The sequence below is a fragment of the Podarcis pityusensis genome (genome assembly GCF_964106645.2).
Source record: "Podarcis pityusensis genome assembly, chromosome: 6".
Taxonomy (NCBI): Eukaryota; Metazoa; Chordata; class Lepidosauria; order Squamata; family Lacertidae; genus Podarcis; species Podarcis pityusensis.
The window spans coordinates 45,452,574-45,473,175 of record NC_138030.1 but is presented as its reverse complement, the minus strand read 5'-3'; the positions used below and the strand labels follow the sequence as shown (position 1 = coordinate 45,473,175).

The window sequence follows — 20,602 nt, the reverse complement described above, 5'->3', positions numbered from 1 at the left end:
CCCTGTAATTTACTTTTGTAAAGCAACACTTCCTTAGACCTACAGAGTCACACGCAGACCAACATTAAGCAAGGAAATGCAACTCCTGAGTGCAAAACCATGGTTTTTATTAGAAATATTCTGGTATAAAAATGATCATGCTCTACACATCGTCATCGAATAATTCATAAACATCCAGGCACTGAACTTTTGAATTTTTTTGTGTTTTTTATCTTTTTTTGATTGGTCAGTACATTAAAGCAGACATATTTCAATCCATATGATCATCACATACATTAATTTACCACCTATAGAAATCAGCACTTTGAACACAGTCTAGGTTTTGTTTTCACTTTTGTTGTTGTTGTTGATGATGGTTGTTGCTTTTTTTCCCCAAGGAATTTTTATTATTTTTGCAACACAGAATTTGATAAGGAGGAGAGAGGGAAGACAGAAGGGAAAGCAAGGTGGGAAAAGAGTGAAGAGGTCAGAAGACAGGAATGGAAAAGGAAAAAATAAAAGAAAAAAAATGAGAGAGAACGAAAGACTCTTCACAACCACAAACCATCTCACTATTTTGAAGGGGGGAAGAATAAAAGGGATTTTTTTTTCTTTTGCCAAGATACAGGAATTTAAAAACAAACAAATCCAAAAAGTTGCTAAAGGTCTGTCACCTTCTTTCCACCTGGTGTGTTGTTCAACCCCATTGGCCTCTCCCTCCAATGGAAGGCAAATATTTCACGTGGGGTGTGTTGATTGATTCTTCCCTCTACTGTTGGTGGCCATCTTCCAAAATAGCTGCCTCCAGCAGCCCAGTTATCAGAAACAGGCACCCTTGATGAGTTCTTGGAATCACATTTTTTCTTGCACCCTCTCCACCACCATGGCATCATCTGTGCTGAGGGGCTCAACTCCACTTTCTTGTTCCTCCTCTTCAGCAGCCCTTTTCCCGTGGCCAGTTGCCACTGGCTGGTTTTAAATTGCGTGGTTGCTATAGCTGACGTAAGTCTGTTTGGTAGCCAGAGCTGGAAGGCGAGAAAAGCCACACATGAAGCATCATTCATTAATTTTCTCCTCTTTTCTTCCCCCAAATATGGAACCTTACGCTTAACCTTCACACTAGACCTGGAAGGTGCTATGTTCCATGCCTCTCATTGTCAAAACTAGAGGTACCAAAGAGGTGAACTTGGGCTGCCTCTGCCTTTTAATGGTTGAACCCTAAACACAGCTCAAAGCAAGAGCAGCTGCTTAGACTTAGTCAAATATGGACATTCTTTAACCTTCAGGTCACTATTCCTTCCCCGTCTTCACAGAGGTCCGACTTAATGGTCCCAGCCTGGCTTTTAGACCATTTTCGGCAAAGAACCCACAAATCTCTTAAAGAGACCAGCTCATCTTGGGTTGAACTGCCTTCCTCTGTATTGGTGGAGATAAGAAAAGTCCAATCCAACAAATAAATAAATCCCCAAACTCTAACATTGTGGAGCCTGTCTTAGTCCTGGGGAGAATTTTACACAGCTCAACCCCACCTATTGGGTGAGAATCAGAGGGGCTGATAGAGCTGAGCAAAGGCAATATAAGATTCGTGTGAGCAGCAGTGTTTGGAGAATAGGGCTTGCACTGAGCAATTTACTTCTCCCCTGGGGTGTAATACGCATTAAACTGCAAAAGATAAAAGAAGGGAGAAAAGAAAAAGAAATCATTTCCCTGGTTTTACTTCAGGCACTGGAGTCTGTGATGAGTTGCTCTTAATTAAATACCCACTTCCAGACAGGAAGCTGACTTTTGCAAGATAACAGATTAACCTCCCTTATGGACATTAGAACAGGAGAGCCGGTCCCCTGATCCTCCTCATATTACTTCAGATAAAGAAGGGTGGAAATTAGTCACATTTTGAGTACCAGAAGGCTTAAAATGGATAGGTGGAGCAGCTTCAGTCTTGTGATAGATTTCACATGTAGCCACACTAGCAAGGAGTCTTCTCAAAGTTTACAAGGAACAGAGACAGAGGGTTTTATTTTGAAAGAGTACAATGCTGAATCACCCAAACACTAGATATTGCTGCTGTCTCCTTACCTGCCTGGTGTGCTTTGCAAATAATGATGATGATAATGATTATTATTATTATTTCTGGTCCTAATGTGAAAACTAAAGGCCAGTATTGTAATGCTGATGTTAAAAACTTTGGTGCATCCACATTTGGGATACAGTGTGTTGTTCCAGTTGTCCAGTCTCAAATCTGAGCTGGGAAGGTACAGAAAAGGTTGACCAAATTTATGAGGATGTTGGAGCATCTTCCCTATGAGAAAAGGCTGGAGTGTGTGTGTGTGTTAGAAAAAGAACAACTAAAGGAGGTGGGGATCTGAGAGATGTTTCTTATGCAGACATATAGTTTGTGGCTCTGAGAAGCAGACTACTGAATTAGTTGGACCTTTGGTCTGATCCAGTGGGGAAGGTCTTATGTTGTCACGTGGTCTAGGCAAGTCAAATATAGATGCAAACTCAAACCAAGTTTTTAAAAGCAGACTAGAATTTCCTGGGTTTTTTTTTTTTAAATTCTGCAGCCACATCACTATACACAAGCCAATTTCCCTTTCTCTTACTAGCTCTGCAGCGGTGGACTCCTGTCACTCCCCATATTGCTAACTGGCAGAGGGGTACCAGTATTTAATTTCTAAGAGTGCACCATCTATGCAGTATTCCTGGGATCTCCCCAGCCCCCTGTCTGACAAGGCTAATGCAGGCAGCACAAGCTGAATGGTGCTGCTTTTTCTCCACCTGTGATGATGCCTCCCTGACAAATGAACCTTATTGAAGATTTCAGGCACTGTTATCCTCAGATAACGATTAGATGGGCCATAAGAAATCAGAGCTGACAGCGCTATTTGTTAGCCACAGTGTTTTCATAGCCAATCTGCCTGCAATCAAGCTCTGTAAATTATTTATTCTCTTGTTTATTTAAAGATACGTGACCTGCCATTGACAGAGTGAAAAATGTCCCTTCCTTCCCATGCTGACAACTCCATAGCATCTCCTGTCCTTGGTGTTAACAATGTGATCAGTCTCTGATATTCTCCCACAAGCTGCCTTGGCATTTGTATAGCCCGTCATGCCAGCTTCCATTTGGGCTGAGTTGTCGCATTCCAAACGTGAAGCACATGCAAGCATAAGGCTGGAAAATGGCTTCGCTCTCTGTGTTGCGCACTAGTGAGCTGCTTTTCACTGTCAAGTGCAGAGAAACAGATCCAACCCTTCCCAGCACTGAGGAGTGTGGTGACAATGTAAGATAACAAAAACTCATGGCTTGACCAACGTTCAGCCAAGCTCCAGAGGCAACTGTGGATGCTGAGTCCGTGGGAGATGGCAGTCAAATTCCACAAATATATACTTTTGATATAGTAAGTTTAGGGGCCAACTACCACAGATCTGAAAATTTCTAGACAGGCAGATTCGGACCATTGGTATGTAATTAGTGGAGAGCATGGGTGCCAGCTTGAATAAAATATTGGGGCCCCAGGTAAGACTCACTCCATATAATCAGTCACATGATGCAGCACACACACACAATATGAATGGCAATGCCCATCAATTTTAGGGCCCCCCAGCCCCTTCAAATATTTTATTGAGGTGGCTGAAGGGACCGCTGCCCCAGGAGTTGGCTCCTATGGTAGAGACAGAGCTCTGTGTGATGTCATTTCCTGTTTTCAGTGGTAGGAAGAAACAAGAAATATAAATCCTTCTTCTTCCTCTCTCTCTCTCTCTCTGCTCTTTTCTTCAACCAACAACAGAGGCAGATGTGTTTCTGCTTGCCTGAAACTGGTTATATAGTAAATATCAGTATTTTACTTGCATACTTTTTACTGATGCCTTTGCTGTGAACCAATGCAAGACGATTAAGTCAATCTAATTTCAAAACCTACTTTACAAGCCTGGTTAAGCTGCATAGGAATGGAAAAGCCAGTTTACTTTGTTAGCTGGACTTGCTCAGAAAGGGAGACTTTGCTGCCAAAGCTTCTATTTTGCTTCCAAGAATGGGATTTTAAAATTCTGTTTAATCCACATGCATGGGAGACTGGAGTGATAAATTGTAATTAATATATCCTCTCCTACCCATCAAAAGCCATCCCACAGAGTCATTGGTTATCATGTCTGCATTTTACCTTGCCTCGACCCCCACCTGGGCCTTTCAAAAGTAAGTGGCCTACCAGGGAACAACTTGGCTTTTCTGGTCAGCGTAATAGCTTCCGCTGTTCTAAATAATGCCTGTTGCTGGGGAACATGAATGAGAGAAGGCTACTGTGCTTATGTTGCCACTCCCGCAGCCCCCACCTCACTTTGCAAGATATTGAGGGCTGAACTTCTAAAGCAGGGAAACACTCTTATTCGAGTGAGTTCCTTGCATGGTTTAGAAGAATTGTGGAAGAGAAGGGTTCTAAATTACTAGGGGTGCCCACTGAGGAGGAAGAAAGACAGGAAAGTGCCCGGGGGGGAGGGATCCCTGGCATTCACCTCCACCCCAGCTTCCCAGTCCACCAGGGGGGAGGCAACACCTGCCCCACCCTGGGTGCCCGCAAACCACGGTACACCACTGACCAGCTCATTCCTACTCTTCCCTGCATGAAATGGTAACAGGAGGGGAGAGGATGACATGAATCTTTGCCATCTGCTCCATTCTGGATGCAGAGCCCTTTCCCCATGGTCTGCATATGCTAATTATGCATGATGCTCCTAGCAGTTAATTTCTGCGTGGGAGCCCTTCTCTTTAATCCCACATCTGTATAGACTGGCTGTGTTTACTTGACTTGACAGGATGGCCTTCTGCATAAGTTTAAATGTGTTCTCTTCCTGATTATTGCTTTCTGTTTTAAGAATGTAAAAAGAGCCCTGTTGGATCAGATCGAGGATCCATCAAGCCCAGTGTTTTGTTTCCCACAATGACTAACCAGAAGCTTCTGGGAAGCTGACAAGCAGGGCATAGCAACAGCATCCCCTGCTATTTGCCCCCCTCCAGCATCTGGTGTTCAGAGGCGTACTGCCTGAACACGAAACAACACTTAGCTACAGACAAGTGAATAGCTCAGTCCAGTTTGCAAAATGTGCAGTTAAAGGCAAAATGTGAATCGAAACACAGTCATCCTTTGCAATTCATGCTTTTCTGAATTTTGTAATACAGTTTGCCAACCAACTCAGGTGTACAATAATACATATGCTGGATAAAGTGTGCATAGAAAGGAATATGTTAGTAAAAGTCTTACTAAAATGTGAAGAAATGAAGGTTGGAAATATGAGAAACAGAGATAAACTGAAATTGACACATCTCTACCATTAGCTAAAGGTAAAGGTAAAGGTACCCCTGCCCGTACAGGCCAGTCTTGCCAGACTCTAGGGTTGTGCGCTCATCTCACTCTATAGGCTGGGAGCCAGCGCTGTCCGCAGACACTTCCAGGTCACGTGACAAGCTGCATCTGGCGAGCCAGCGCAGCACACGGAACGCCGTTTACCTTCCCGCTGGTAAGCGGTCCCTATTTATCTACTTGCACCCGGAGGTGCTTTCAAACTGCTAGGTTGGCAGGCGCTGGGACGGGAGCGCACCCCGCCGCAGGGATTCGAACTGCCGACCATGCGATTGGCAAGTCCTAGGCGCTGAGGTTTTACCCACAGCGTCACCCGCGTCCGCATTTTACCATTTTACCATTAGCTACCATTGCTAATAGCCAATAATAGGCATCTGACAGAAATTTGCCTTGCTTTCTTTTTAAAGCCACCTAAAGATGACAATGTGGGAGATCCTTGATCAGATCTCCAGCCATAGTTGTTTTTGGCTTAAAAACAACAATGTTATGTGCATTTATCAACTGAATCGGGACTGTTGTACTGGTACTGGCTTAGACCTTTTCCTTCCACTGCTTCTCCAATTTAAAACCACTACCCAGACAGTAAAAAAAGACTGGTACAATGTGGATATTTATGTTCTCTCCCCCACCAACAGCTGCTAATAGTAGCTTTGGTGAGGTAAGAGATATTTAAATTAAGGTAATGGAAGAGAGAGAAAGAGTTAAATCTCTTCCCCCAACACAGTGACCCAATCTAATTTCTGTCCCCCTGACTTCTTTAAATTTAAAAAACAAATGTTGGGAGATGTGATCCTGGATCTCCCCTTTGGTTGACCTAAATTAAAGATTCCCATGGTGGCACTCAGTGGTTCCATTAGGCCTAAGTCCAGAGTCCCATGGCCCGGGGCATCCAAACAGTGCCAGAGGGTGGTGTTAGCAGCAGTAGAAGCAAAACACTGTAAGGAGCTATGGCTGAAGTCACTTGCATTTTTAATTGCAAGCATTTCCCCAGAGGGAAAAGAGTGGCAGTGACATCAGGCAATCAGATGGACACAGCGTGGGGTGGGTGTTGCCAAGGTGGCAGGCGGCTCCTGCAAGGCACCTTGCCCAGAGGTCCCTTAAATTTGACAGCACCTCTGGTGGCAAAGGGACAAAGAGTTAAGTGTGTGATATTGTGAAGAGGTGCTTTCTTTTGCATGTCCTGAATCTATCGTCAACCAATTTCTTTGGGATGATTCCAAATGAGAGAGAGAGAATACTCTATGTCCAATTTCATCACACTATGCATACATTTTGGGACGCGGGTGGCGCTGTGGGTAAAACCTCAGTGCCTAGGACTTGCCGATCATATGGTCGGGGGTTCAAATCCCCGCGGCGGGGTGAGCTCCTGTCTTTTGGTCCCAGCTCCTGCCCACCTAGCAGTTCGAAAGCACCCCTAAGTGCAAGTAGATAAATAGGTACCGCTTTATAGCGGGAAGGTAAATGGCGTTTCCGTGTGCTGCGCTGGTGCTGGCTCGCCAGAGCAGCTTCGTCACGCTGGCCACATGACCTGGAAGTGTCTTCGGACAGCACTGGCTCCCGGCCTCTTAAGTGAGATGAGCGCACAACCCTAGAGTCGGACACGACTGGCCCGTACAGGCAGGGGTACCTTTACCTTTACCTTATGCATACATTTATAAACTTATATGCCACTTTTCAACAAGTTGTCAAAATTGTTTTCAAACATCTGAATCTTTTATTTTTTTTATGAACTATAAAGCCCCACATGTTTTAACCTTTCCACAAAGCATAAAACTTCCACATGGCATAAAACTCATCACACATTGACCACCCTTAGCTCAAAAGTAAGCCTTGCCTTACTACAGGACTGCATAACCTGAGTTTTCTTTTAAATTGGCTTTTATTATGATTCATCTAATAGCTCTCAATAGTTGTGCAACGATGCATTTGCAGGATACCAGAATCACACTCCACATGCATAGTAACGATAATGTTACTATAACTTTGATGTCTAATTTGTTGGATGTCTGTTCACATACTATCTAAAAGCATCAGTAGCTGATAAAATTTCACCTCTTCAGATTGTTACAGTTTGAAGAGGGAACAGCTTTAAGAGGCTTAAGAGCCTCAGCCAGAATCGCCCCTAAGGAAAAACGTTAATACTCAAAATGTGTTGTGCAGTAAATTTGCCTTCTGTGCACCTTCTGAGGCCTCCCCGCTTGCTTTCCCACATTTGATACCTTCCCTTATTTCTTTTGTTTATTTAGTTTGAAGGATGACAGCCTTGTCCCCTCAAATCTGTCTACACTGATGCCCAGTTGTTTTCAGTGCAGGTCAGATATATACTAATGGAGCTTCACACAAAATCATCTAAAGCAGGCCAAAGTCAGGAAGGTTTTGTAACAGCAACAGCAATTTACAGGCACCTAGCACCTTTCATCTTAAGATCTCAAAGTACAGAGTAAAGGCGAGTTTATTGATATGGGTGACTCATAATCCGATTAAATGGAAACCCACCAGCAGACTGTTAGGGAAGCTGGAGGAAGACAGAATAGAGGGACAAACACTGAGGATTAAACCAATGGAAATGTAGCTATTAAAACAGTACAAAGCTGCTAGACAACCTCCTCCCTTTTAGAGTTTGGTTACTATAGAGTCAGTCACACAGTAGGGGCTTGCATAAGCAATGCCCGTGGACTGTTAGGCCAGAAAATACATTTTCTCGGATTCTCTGTAAGCAAAAGATCTGAAATTTTTTCAACATGGAGCTTTTTGTTCCCTGTGAACATTCCTGCCTGCTGACTGCTCACAGCTTTACGGATGGAGAAGTGGAAGACCTCTGCTGGGCCATCACCACCCCGTTTCCTCCAGTGTCTGCAGCAGCAGAGTAGATCTGTAACATGCCCCAGCAGGAACTTTAGACAGCAGGGACACTAGTACTGTGTTACTTGCAACCTTCAGATGCCGACAGTCACCTGACAAGCATCGCAGCTGGATGAAAGGAAAAGAGGCTTTTGCAAGAAGGATGCTAAGGACCCAGAGCAAGGCAAATATGAAAGGAGGATGGGTTGCCTTCTGTGTTGATGTGCATCTGGTCTACAAAACATGCAAGAGGTGCCCAAGGTCTTTTGCCTCACAGTAGATTGTTTTCATATAAGAAGATGAGAAATTCAGACAGTATAAAAGAGCAGAATTCTCCAGTTAGCTCTGCCACTCATGCAGCTACTACCATTCATGCAGGTTGTGGTATGGATGCAGGAAGAAAACCATAGTGACACTCCAGTGAATAAGGCCACATGAGTTATTTATTTGTATATGTCAGCATGTGCTATACCAGTGGGATGAGTTGGAAGAGCTTTTGTGACCTCATATGGCTCACAGCCTACAGCTATTTTGTCCACAATCTGTGCTAGCAGTAAATTTTTCATGGGGAAAGAAAAGAAAAGAAAAGAAAGACAAATGGAATGTTTTCCAATAGATGGGAGTATTATTATTTTTTTACCATAAACTCACAACCATGACTATGAATTAATATGATGGAAGATCCCGCTTGGACTACTGCAATGCGCTCTATGTGGGGCTACCTTTGAAGCTGACTTGGAAACTGCAATCAATCCAGAATGTGGCAGCTAGACTGGTGACTGGGAGTGGCTGCCGAGACCATTTAACACTGGTCCTGAGTCACCTGCTTTGGCTCCCAGTACGTTTCCAAGCACAATTCAAAGTGTTGGTGCTGAACTTTAAGGCCCTAAATGGCCTCGGTCCTGTATACCCGAGGGACGCATGTGGCACTGTGGGTTAAACCACAGAGCCTAGGACTTGCCGATCAGAAGGTCGGCGGTTCGAATCCCCTCGATGGGGTGAGCTCCCATTGCTCAGTCCCTGCTCCTGCCAACCTAGCAGTTCAAAAGCACATCAAAGTGCAAGTAGATAAATAGGTACCACTCCGGCGGGAAGATAAACGACGTTTCCGTGCGCTGCTCTGGTTCACCAGAAGCTGCTTAGTCATGCTAGCCACATGACCTGGAAGCTGTATGCTGGCTCCCTCGGCCAATAAAGCAAGATGAGCGCCACAACCCCAGAGTCGGTCATGACTGGACCTAATGGTCAGGGGTCCCTTTACCTTTTACCTTTACCAGTATACCCAAAGGAACATCTCCAGCCCCATTGTTCAGCCTGGACATTGAGGTCCAGTGCCAAGGGCCTTCTGGTGGTTCCCTCACTGCGAGAAGTGAAGTTACAGGGAACCAGGCAGAGGGCCTTCTCAGTAGTGGCGCCCACCCTGTGCAACACCCTCCCATCAGATGTCAAGGAAATAAACAACTATCTGACTTTTAGAAGACATCTGAAGGCAGCCCTGTTTAGGGTAGTTTTTAATGTTTAATGCTGCATTGTGTTTTTAACATTCGGTTGGGAGCCGCCCAGAGTGGCTGGGGAACCCCAGCCAGATGGGCAGGGTATAAATAATATATTAGTAGTAGTAGTAGTAGTAATACTACTACTACTATTACTATTATATACACTGGGGTGGGGGTGGTGCCTGTAGCACTGTCTATTCTCCTGGGAAAATGTTGACAGGTTTCCTTCTGCCTTTGATATGGAGGGTCTGATTAATAATGTGGTAGGATATGTTCATTTTAAGCTGCAGAGAATGGATAAATTTTCAGCAAGCTTCTTTTGTTACTGGGAAGGCCATGGAAGAAGACGGATCATTTCCTTACAAGTGCTTTTCTGATAAAATATCAGAAAAATATGTGTGACTCTCATTTAGGAAGGGTTATGCAGGAAGGTAATTCCCAGCTCCTAGAAAGCTGCATTTAGCAAAATCTAGAAGCCAGTGACCCAAACTTGCACCTTGAAATGAAGAACTGCTAACCCTTTCTAGGTGGCATTGCAAGCATATTAAGACACAAGTGTTCAGGACTTATGTATGAAGAAAGTCATATTGAAAACCACCATGAATTGAAGTAGCACATAGATGTAATAATGTAGAAATATCACTGAATCTCTTAACTCCAGCTTACTCTGCTTACCTAGACTGCTGTTCTTGCAGTGGCAGAAATGGGATGGGAGAATGAGGTGGGGGAGAAAAACCTCCCTTTCTCCATTGCACCACTAGGTGTGCACGCAAGCAAGGAGAAAGTGTGGAAGTTCAAAGGGAGGCTAAAGGAAGAATCAGACCCACCTGCGCTGCAAATGACATCATCAAGGCGTGACAGAGTCCAAACTGAGCTCACAAGTAGCCAAACTATTTTCCCAATTGTGAGGAAAAGAGCTCAGTTGTCTTTGCTAAATTCTAAGTGCAAGTGCCCCGTCGCTAACTCAGAGAGGGGCTCAAATGGAAGAGCATATTGAGACACTTGGCAATGGAGCATGGGTATTGAATTGCTCTCAAGAGAACTTGGTTCTTTTACTTACAATTCAGCTACTGGTTCAAGTGTCCATTTATGGAGAGAGCTGAACTTGGACTGCTGCCAAAAACGGAAGTTCTGCTTTGAGTTTCCCTGCCCTTCATTAACAGATAGTGCAACTTCCTCCCCCCAGCCCCAATGTAAGCATATGGGAAAACAAATATATGGGGGCTTTCTGGGAGTGTGGGTGGGGAGGGGGGAAGTCAGCATGTAGCTGTGCCCTATAAAAAGTTCCTCTCTGCAAGTGCAACCCAATCACAGAAGACATTACTGTATTAAAAAGGTAAAGGTAAAGGGACCTCTGACCATTAGGTCCAGTCGTGACCGACTCTGGGGTTGCACGCTCATCTCGCTCTATAGGCCGAGGGAGCTGGCGTTTGTCCGCAGACAGCTTCCGGGTCATGTGGCCAGCATGACTAAGCCACTTCTGGTGAACCAGAGCAGCACACAGAAACACCGTTTACCTTCCTGCCAAAGCGGTCCCTATCTATCTACTTGCACATGATGTGCTTTCAAACTGCTAGGTTGGCAGGAGCAGGGACCGAGCAACGGGAGCTCACCCCGTCGCGGGGATTCAAACCGCCGACCTTCTGATCCACAAGTCCTAGGCTCTGTGGTTTAACCCACAGCGCCACCCACGTCCCTCATTACTGTATTACTGCTGCCCAATTTTCCACAGCTACGGTAAGCTGAAGCCAAGCGTGCAAATATAACATTCAGATTTCCCACAATTTGGAGTGTTGTGTTTTTTTCCAGGATTTGCACCCATGCCTATTTCAGAGGGTAGAGTTGAAGAATGTGTGTACACACACACACACACACACACATTTTCAAAGGCAATAAGCTCTGCAGCCTCCATTGAAAGCAACAGGAGTTCCAGGTAATTGGTACTTCAGAACATCAGGCTGTGCTGGTTTTGCTATTCTTCTAAGCACTGCTGAATTTCACAAGGGTTCCCATCCCAAGGGAGAAAGGGGAGGGTTGCCATGGAAACATATTTCTAAAGGGGGGAAATACGCCCAATTTCTCTTGTCTTTGTTCTAGGTTTGGCAGAACGCGCTGCATACATATACTGAAACTATAAGAGTCAAGCTACACATTACACTGAGCATTCATATCTTAATGTACACATTTACATATTTAAGCATTTAATATCTAACAATGCATTGCATTTTTTAAGGTATGCATAGCACTGGACACTTTCTTTTTATAGGAAGAAAAGCAGCTGTGCAGGGGCCTGATCCTGATCAGGACTGCAACATTGTAACCCTTTCCTTCCCATACCTGTTTGCTTCCTATGCTGTTTTCTCACTGAAAATCTACCAGAGTGCTTAATTACTCTCAAAGATGATATTTGCAGGAAACAGCACAGCCAGAGGAAATAGCAATCAGGGTATTATCAATGTTCACTGGCTAAACAGCACAGGGCAGAAAACATTAGCCCAGGCTTCCTCAACCTCTGCCCTCCAGATGTTTTGAGACTACAATTCCCATCATCCCTGACCGCTGGTCCTGCTAGGTAGGGATCATGGGAGTTGTAGGCCAAAAACATCTGGAGGGTCGAGGTTGAGGAAGCCTGCATTAACCACCCTTTCCCACATGCCAGAGTCCTGATCCAGATGTATATGGCTACTCCCCCCCCCCCAAAAAAAAGAGAAAGTGGCAGTGATAAGTATGCTTTTAAAAATGTTTGCTTGGCATAACATGTTTTTGACCTCAAGGTGCACTGGCACCTTATGTGATCTCCTGTAAGCCATGCTACACACGGCATAAGCAGGGAAACATGCCAAACAAGGTTTCTTTAAACCACTTTGTAAATCAGCAGGTTGGAAGATTTTAGGCTTGTGGGACCAACTTTGTTTTTCACTAAAACCCTGAGGTCTGCCAACAAGAATCAGCTACACAATAGGAGCCCAGGAAGGTAGACACAGAATTGCACAAGGTGCCTCTGTGCATATACTTGGTCTTCATACACAATTTTACTCCTGTTCAGCCCCCCCACCCCCAACTTTCTTGACTTCAGCAACCTAGGGTTTTTTGTTTTGTTTTGTTTTGTTTTGCTACTGTTAAACCATTGAGATTCAGAAACCTCTATACAGTATCTTTCAATCTAACTTCTGTGCACCCCAGTGATCCTCCTTTATTTTGTGTGTCTTCCACAGATCCTTCAGATGTCCTTTATTCTGAACATGTGAAATTTCATATGATAGGCCTCCCATACTTTAAAACTTATAGAGGTTATGATTGTGTTGGTAGTACAGTTACATGGCTCAGAAATGGAGCTGCAAATCTAGAACACAGAAACTCCATGCCTTAGCTATGAATTCATTTAGCCAGCTTTCTTGAGCTCTGTCACCCTCCTTTGCAATATGAGCACACTGCTCTCCCTTATAGGGTTGTTTTACTTGAGTTCACAATTAGAGGAAGATGTTTTAAAGGGAGCAAGGCAACATGGACTCAGGTGAGTTTAGAAGGTTACCTTGTGTTTCCAGATTTTCACACAGTTCCGATTTGGCCTCTCCATTGGGGCGGAAGCCTCCTTTCTGAGTAAATTTGTTGGACATTGTGGCTGCTGTCACAACTGCCTTGAGGCTGCGCTTTCGTTTGGGCACATTTTGCTCTGGGTGGAAGAGGATGATGTAGACTTTGGGCATATAGAGCATACCCAATGAGACAGAGGCGCTTAGGCTCACCGAGATGGTCAACGTCGTGGTCTGAATGTACATCTGAAAGACATAAGAAAACAGACTCAGCTCTGAAACCTACTTCCTAAAATATCACAACCACCTGAAAGTTTCTTTGTTGTCTGTGGGCAGAGTTGCTTGGAGCAAAACCAGGCGAGAGATGAGCATGTTTCAATTAATCTGAGTGGAAGAATTAATTAACTGAATATTTATTTCTAGTAGCAAAAATGGTCCTCAGGGCTGGCTTTCACGACACACATAACTTATGGATGACCTTACCCCTTCCAATACAAATACATCATACAAACTAGTGTTAGTTATAGGCGTCGGCGAATCTGTCAATTTCAGTTTCTCATTCCTCTAATCTTAAATTCAATCGTCTTCATTTACATACCTATAAGATAATTTTCAAAGCGTTTTTGTGTGAATGTTTCTTAATATGTATATTTTTACATGGAATGTTGCCTAATATACACGGTTTTGTAAAGTTTTCCCCAATATATAACATTTTAATGCTATTTTCACTAATATATGCATTTTCGCGCACACTGTGGAAGACTGTGTTTTGGTTTGTCAATTGTCTAAGAAAAGTGCCAATTGACTCGGTTTGCATTTAAGAGTGAAATGAATTGAATTTCTTATGCATCCTAGTTGGTTGTTTTAAGCAAACCTCCCCCTTGATCTAATAACTTAAATCTGAAAATATAACTCAAGAACAGGATATTACATTTACAGCCCCACTTTCCTTCTATGATGCAATTCAAGGTGGTATTCATAGGATTCCCAGATAATCTTCCATTTCATCCTGCATTGGCCAGACCTATACCTGTTTGGTTCTCATAAGGTTGCAGTGTCATGGGCCTTCAGAGACTGCCCGGTGGCCAGAATGCCAGCTATTGCAGAAATAATGCCTGCCCAACTCTATTTGTAGCACATTAAATAGGGCAGAGTTTAGTTGTGTTTTCCTTCCATCCCATCTCAAAAGCTTTATAACTTTACAACATCTAAAATAGCCCCATTAAAATGAAAAGATAAACTACATCAATGCTTCATCAATATTGAGTCCTATCACATATTGCCAGTCTCAGTAAGAGGACAATTTGTAAGTTACCAAGGGAAGATGATCCCAGGGTTCAGGTGGCAAATATATTCAATGAATTCTCCTTGTCTAACAATTAAAAAAAATACTTGCTTAAATGTAAATAAACTTTCACATTACCAAACCTAAATACGGGCGTATTTTTGACAAAGTGAAGGAAGTATGAGATGATTTTCAACTTAAGCAAAAGCTACCATTCATAATTAGAAGGCTACCATTCACAATTAGAAGGTTAACAAGGTTTCATTTTCATTCCCTGTAACAGTAACATACCAGAACCAAAATAACCACCAAAAATAAACAACTTGCAGATCCACAAATTCAAATTTTGCCCACCCTCATTAAAATTGGATGCTGTCAATTGATCAGTGAAGCTTTAGCAGACTATGTTATAGATAGGAAGTTGCAGCTCTACTGAATAGAGCTACTGAAAGGAGCGGTTGCTGGACTCCAGCTCACATCAAATTATTAGGCCTTGCTAACTAGGGAGCTAGAATCCAGCAACATGTGGAGGGCCACAGCTTATCCACCTCTGCTACAGAGTGTTTGTGATACTCTGTTGTGTTGCAAAGCTAAGACACACTGTTGCACAAAGGATATTTTTGCAAAACATTCCCTTTTGTTGCATCCACAAAGGCATCTTGGCTGCACTTCCTTCATCCTCTCACCTCTTACATTAATTCCATGGCAGCAAATAAGGAGCTGAGATACATTGCAATCACAGAAACATTGTATGGGTGGGTTTCCCCCCTCCCATTTTAAGCCTCTCCTCCGGATTCCATGCATTGCTCCTCCCATCCCAGAGTATGCAGGAAAAGCCCTTTCTCCTTTTAACAGGTAATTCTCATTCACCAGCTCGCTTCCTGAGCCGTTGTAATGTTAGTCACATATTACACACCGACGTAGCCTTTCTGCAGTCAAAACTAATTTCACGCTCACTGTCCAGGACTAACGGTGACAGATGTTTTGCAAAATGAAAGCCCATTAATCTGACTGTAGAATAATCCATTTTTCTATGGAAAGGGCCTGGCAGGCATCTCGCAAATGGGGGATGTGTAAATCAGATAGCACCAGGAAGAGAAGCTCTCTTCATTTTGCCCAATCACAGAGAGGTGGCAGGGATGGGCAATTCTTCAACACTTCAAATGACAAGTCATCCTCTGCTGGTTTGTCCCCCACCCCCTTACACGGTTGCACGGTGAATCTCTTTCACACATTGAGTAACGTCATACACACCCACATTTTATTCTTTGTTATTTGTCTTTACTAAAATTTTGGATCCATCCTACTAGAGCTATGCCAAAACATTTCAAACTTTCTATTTTTTTTCCTGGGGGGAAATAAGGCTGGCATGGGGGACAGATTTCTTTAGAAATTTACAGGAAGGGTTGCCGCTTATCTTATTTAACCTTAGGAGGTAACCAAGGGTTTTTCCATTTTTCCTTTGCTTTCTTTTATTAAAAGCTCCATGCCATGGAATAATCCCCTGTCTACAACTTCCCACCAGCTGAATTCCTGAGAATGCCCTGGGGGTCAACACTACATCAAGGTGCAGGAAGCAACTCAACGGTCTCTCTACAGCTTCCTGCCAACTACACTTTGTGATTAGATCCAGTAACATAAGCAGAAACCTCATCCCAAAACTTTTAGGGAAACTTCTTCCTCCGACTGCCACATCCAACAAGAAGATCACAGGAACCCCCCCCCCCCCCACATTTTTGCAGGGGGGTTTCCAGCTCAGTCTCACAGTCTACAATTTGCTAATCAGGGCAGAGACTAGGGCTAAAGTTAGTATAGATCTTTCCCCTACACACCATCTACCTTATAGAAGCCACCTGTCACCACATTTTGGGGTTGGGTTGCAATCACCTTGATAGAAAAGAGAGGTGACTCCAGGTAAAATATAATGAGCTGGGCCAAGAAGGAGTATGGTAGATTTGTGAGACACATCCTGAATGTTGGCAGGTTCTCTCTAGGCCCGTTTCAAAAATAAACAAAGGCCTCCATTTAGGGCGGCTCCCATTTCCTTGGCTTCTTCATGGGCACCTCCTAACAGTGGAACAACTAGCATACATCATTGTAGGGATGGTGATGTGCACATGTTCATGCAGAGGTGGCTTTATAAAGAGAAAGAGTTTCTTTTTTTAGGGGGGGATATAGTGCTTATAGTGGGAGACTAAGATGACAGGCTCTACTACTTGCCCCATCTTCACTATGCTTACAGATTCTAATGACAGGTTGGGCAGATGATGGACAGGCAAATCTTAGGGCGGGTATTTGCTCCCACCTTCTCTTCCCAGCTCCAGTACTGCCTAGAACCTTTCTAACCTCTAGAAAATTACTTCCTGCCATTGTTTATGAATAGTCTTTTAGCTACCTAAAGACAGATATAAAATTATCTCTTGATGCAGAAATGAAAAAAGATGAAATGAAGAGGTTTCTCATTGGCACCCAAAGAAGAAGATGGATTACTAAAGGTTGCTGAGCTTCCAAGTACCGAAGAGGAGGGAGGAGGGAACACACACACACACACACACACACACAGATTATGGCAATGTTGCAGATCCTTGCTACAGACTGTATGAATTCCTATTTTCAGATATGTGACATTGACAGCATTATTTTCCCCCTCAATATATGTTACAGATGAACTTTATGTGATCCCAACCACATAGAATCATAGAGTTGGAAGGAACCATGAGGGTTATCTCCAACTACTGCAATGCACGAATCTTTTTGTGGGACTTGAACCCACAATCCTCAGTTTAAGAGTCTCATTGTCTGCTGACTGAGCTATAGAGATGGGGCACATGTATGGAGTATATGGAACATATGTATAGAACACATGGAATATTCTGAAGAATCGTGGTATAATCAAAAAATAGTTTTGAGCCAAAATATTGAAATGAGGGCTTATTGAAGATACCTTAGTGATGATCAAGTCAATCAGACTTTCGGATGCAGAACACTAGTCCATATATTTGTTAGCAAGGATTTCATGTGCACACGGTATCAAGATATATGGCAGGAGGCATGGTGGGGGAGGCAGGTCTCAGGCACAACGGCTGAGATTAGCAAATGGATATTTTGTGAGTACTAATGTTCTTATTGACAGTATTGCACAATCAGTACAACTGCACGGTAGAGCACACAATCACATCACAACATTTTCTGTGAAATGGTCCTTTGTATTTAGCAATTCAAATTATAAGGAGTGCTTCATTTTTCTCCCAATCATCTAACTGTATTCTGCTGCTCTCAAAAGCAGTGGGATTCAGGGATGGGAGGATGACTGCAAAACCATAAATCCTGCAGCCATGGGGGAGTCTCCAAAGTTTACAGATAGAAGGCTATGAATTTGAATTACACTCTCAGCGTCCTTTTCAATCAGGTAAAGTGGATACAAAAGAGGACAGGGATCTTACGCTGTTCATCACTCTGTAGAAGAGGGAATTTCAGCCAATGCACCTTTTCTCCCTATTGCATGATGACAGAGTATTTCCAGGCTTGGAAATATGAATGAGAGCTGGTGTGCTGCAGTGGTTAGAGTGTTGGACAAAGACCTGGGAGACCAAGGCTCAAATCCCTACTCAGCCAGGAAGCTCACTGGGTGGCCTTGGACCAGTCACTCTCCCACAGTTGTTGTGAGGGGAAAATGGGAAGAGGTAAAGCTATGTATGCCACCTTGAACTCCTTGGAGGCAAGCTGGAATGTAAATGTAAGAGATAAATAAATCACAGGGACTTCCAATGTTCACCTTAAATACTAGGCCAGTAGTACAATCCAAAATCCAGTTTAGATTTTAATCTGAGCCAGATAAGAATTCCTCTGCTTTAGAGTTCATGAACTGAATTCATCTTCTGCCATTCCCCAGTCCAGGCAGCCCCTTTCCTCTCTCCCCTTCCCACTAATCCTCTATTCCCCTTATCTTACTCCCATCCCCACTATACTACCTCTAGCAGCAAGTAGGGAGAGGGAAGGGTCACTATAATTAGCTCCTATAATTCTTTTCCCCCAATGGTCCCTGTCAATGACAATGTCAGTAGCCCTTGGAAAAATGATGGTTAGCATTCAAGTAACATGTTCCATCAGTGCAAGGGTTTCTGCATATGCAATGTGACTTTCCCTATTTTCCTCCCCCTGTGTTCCCCACACCCTCTCCAAATCTGCTCCATAGGGTTGGGAGAACCCCTTGATCAGATTTGGGGGCATTCTGGAAGAGGGGAGGGGAGCAACTTGTTATTTTCTGCATTAACTGGATGCACTTTTCAGGCATGGTTGCCCCAAGTCAGAGGATGAAGCCTGCCAACTTTCAGAATGATATGTGCAGTGGTTCTCCCACAAGGGCAGGCTTTACTGTTTTGAGCTGGTAAAACAGAAATCACTTCACTTCACCTCTAGTATTTTGTGGACAATCAGCCTGAAAACCAGTGACATGATGAGGGAGGTGCCTCTGGGTAAGTTGGTAGCAATAGGCTGTCAATGAGCAATACAACTGAGAGTTTACTTGAGAGACAATCAGGTAGAGCTGAGGGCCAGGGAGAGAAGGGTAGTATCAGAACTAGAGGGGGAGGGGAGATGTTGATGATGATGGTGGTGATAAAGAATTCAATGTAATCAAATCACAGGTACCCTAAAACTGCAGAGAGGAGAATGGAACTTTGAACAAGCAAACTAAAAGTGGGAGAAAAAACTAGGGGAAATCAATAGAACCAGCAAACACACACAGCAGCAACAAGTGGGGGACTCTAAGAGAAGTCTGGGCAAACCTAGTATAAATGAGCAAAAACAGATGGAATGAAAGGCACATTAAGGTAGGAGGTGTTTGTTGGAAAACAGAAAGAGATTGAATTAAAAGGAACAAATAAATCACATGACAAGCCCCAGAATTGAACTGAGGGAGAGGGAAAGTGAATGACCCTATACTAGGGATGGACTAAGCTGTCAGTTTTGGTTTCTCTCATTTCCTCATTCTTCCAGTCTTAAATTCATTTCACTACATTTCTGCAGCAATTTGGCTGTGTGTTTTTTCATTCCCCTTGAAAATTCATAAGCATTATTGCTCAAGCATCTCCTAAAAGGCACATTTTTGTATGCAGTTTTTACTACTATGAACATTTTGGAAGCAATTTCCCTAAATAGATTGCATGTTTGTATGTTATTCCCATCAATATATGCATAATTATGCACATTTTATGCAGTATGTGCATTTATGTATACATTGGTTGATTGGAGAGCTGCTTTGCAAAACTCAGAGAAGTATAGTGTCCTGATCAAAGGAAGTGATAAAGGTAAAGGACCCCTGACAGTTAAGTCCAGTCGTGAATGACTCTGGGGTTGCAGTGCTCATCTTGCTTTTCTGGCCGAGGGAGCCAATGGTTGTTTGCAGACAGTTTTTCCAGGACATGTGGCCAGCATGACTAAGCTGCTTCTGGCGAACCAGAGCAGTGCACGGAAACGCCATTTACCTTCCCGCCGGAGCGGTACCTATTTATCTACTTGCACTTAGACGTGCTTTCGAAAGGCTAGGTTGGCAGGAGCTGGGACTGAACAACGGGAGCTCACCCCATTGCGGGCATTCGAAACGCCGACCTTCCAATCGGCAAGCCCAAGGCTCAGTGGTTTACACCACAGCACCACCCGCGTCCCTAGGAAGTGATAGTCCCACTCTATTCTGCCTTGGCTAGACCAATGATTATATGATTCTACGAAGTGTGAATTATTAAGAATGACCATGTTTTGGCTTGCTTATTGTTTCAGAAAGTGTGAATTTGGTAGCTCCACCTTTAATTGAGAACCGAATCAAATTTCTCCCCCATATCTACTCTGTACTCAGCTGTCCTAAGAGTTTGCAAACTAAGAATCAAAATAACTCAAAGTGGGGGGTGGGGCCAGCAGCAGAATGGAAACAAATTGATTTAAGTATTTATTTTTAATTGTTTGTTTGGAACCAAAGCAATAAGAGAGGATACCAATAGTCTACCACAGGCATAGGCAAACTCCAGCCCTCCAGATGTTTAGGACTACAATTCCCATCATCCCTAGCTAACGGGAACAGTGGTCAGGGATGATGAGAATTGTAGTCCCAAACATCTG

General features: G+C 43.6%; 1 protein-coding gene across 2 annotated transcripts in view; it reads right to left on the bottom strand.

Annotated features, from left to right (window-relative positions):
- Positions 1-373: 373 nt before the first annotated feature.
- The window catches only part of GRM4 (glutamate metabotropic receptor 4), a 296,392-nt gene continuing 276,163 nt past the window's right edge, over positions 374-20,602 (bottom strand). For both annotated transcript variants that reach the window (XM_081010048.1, XM_081010049.1), the window contains exons 10-11: positions 13,203-13,449; positions 374-1,004 (exon numbers count right to left, since the gene is read on the bottom strand). In XM_081010048.1, coding sequence (XP_080866174.1) covers positions 955-1,004; positions 13,203-13,449 — 297 coding nt within the window. In that variant the 3' untranslated portion in view covers positions 374-954. The remainder of the gene's footprint in view (positions 1,005-13,202; positions 13,450-20,602) is intronic.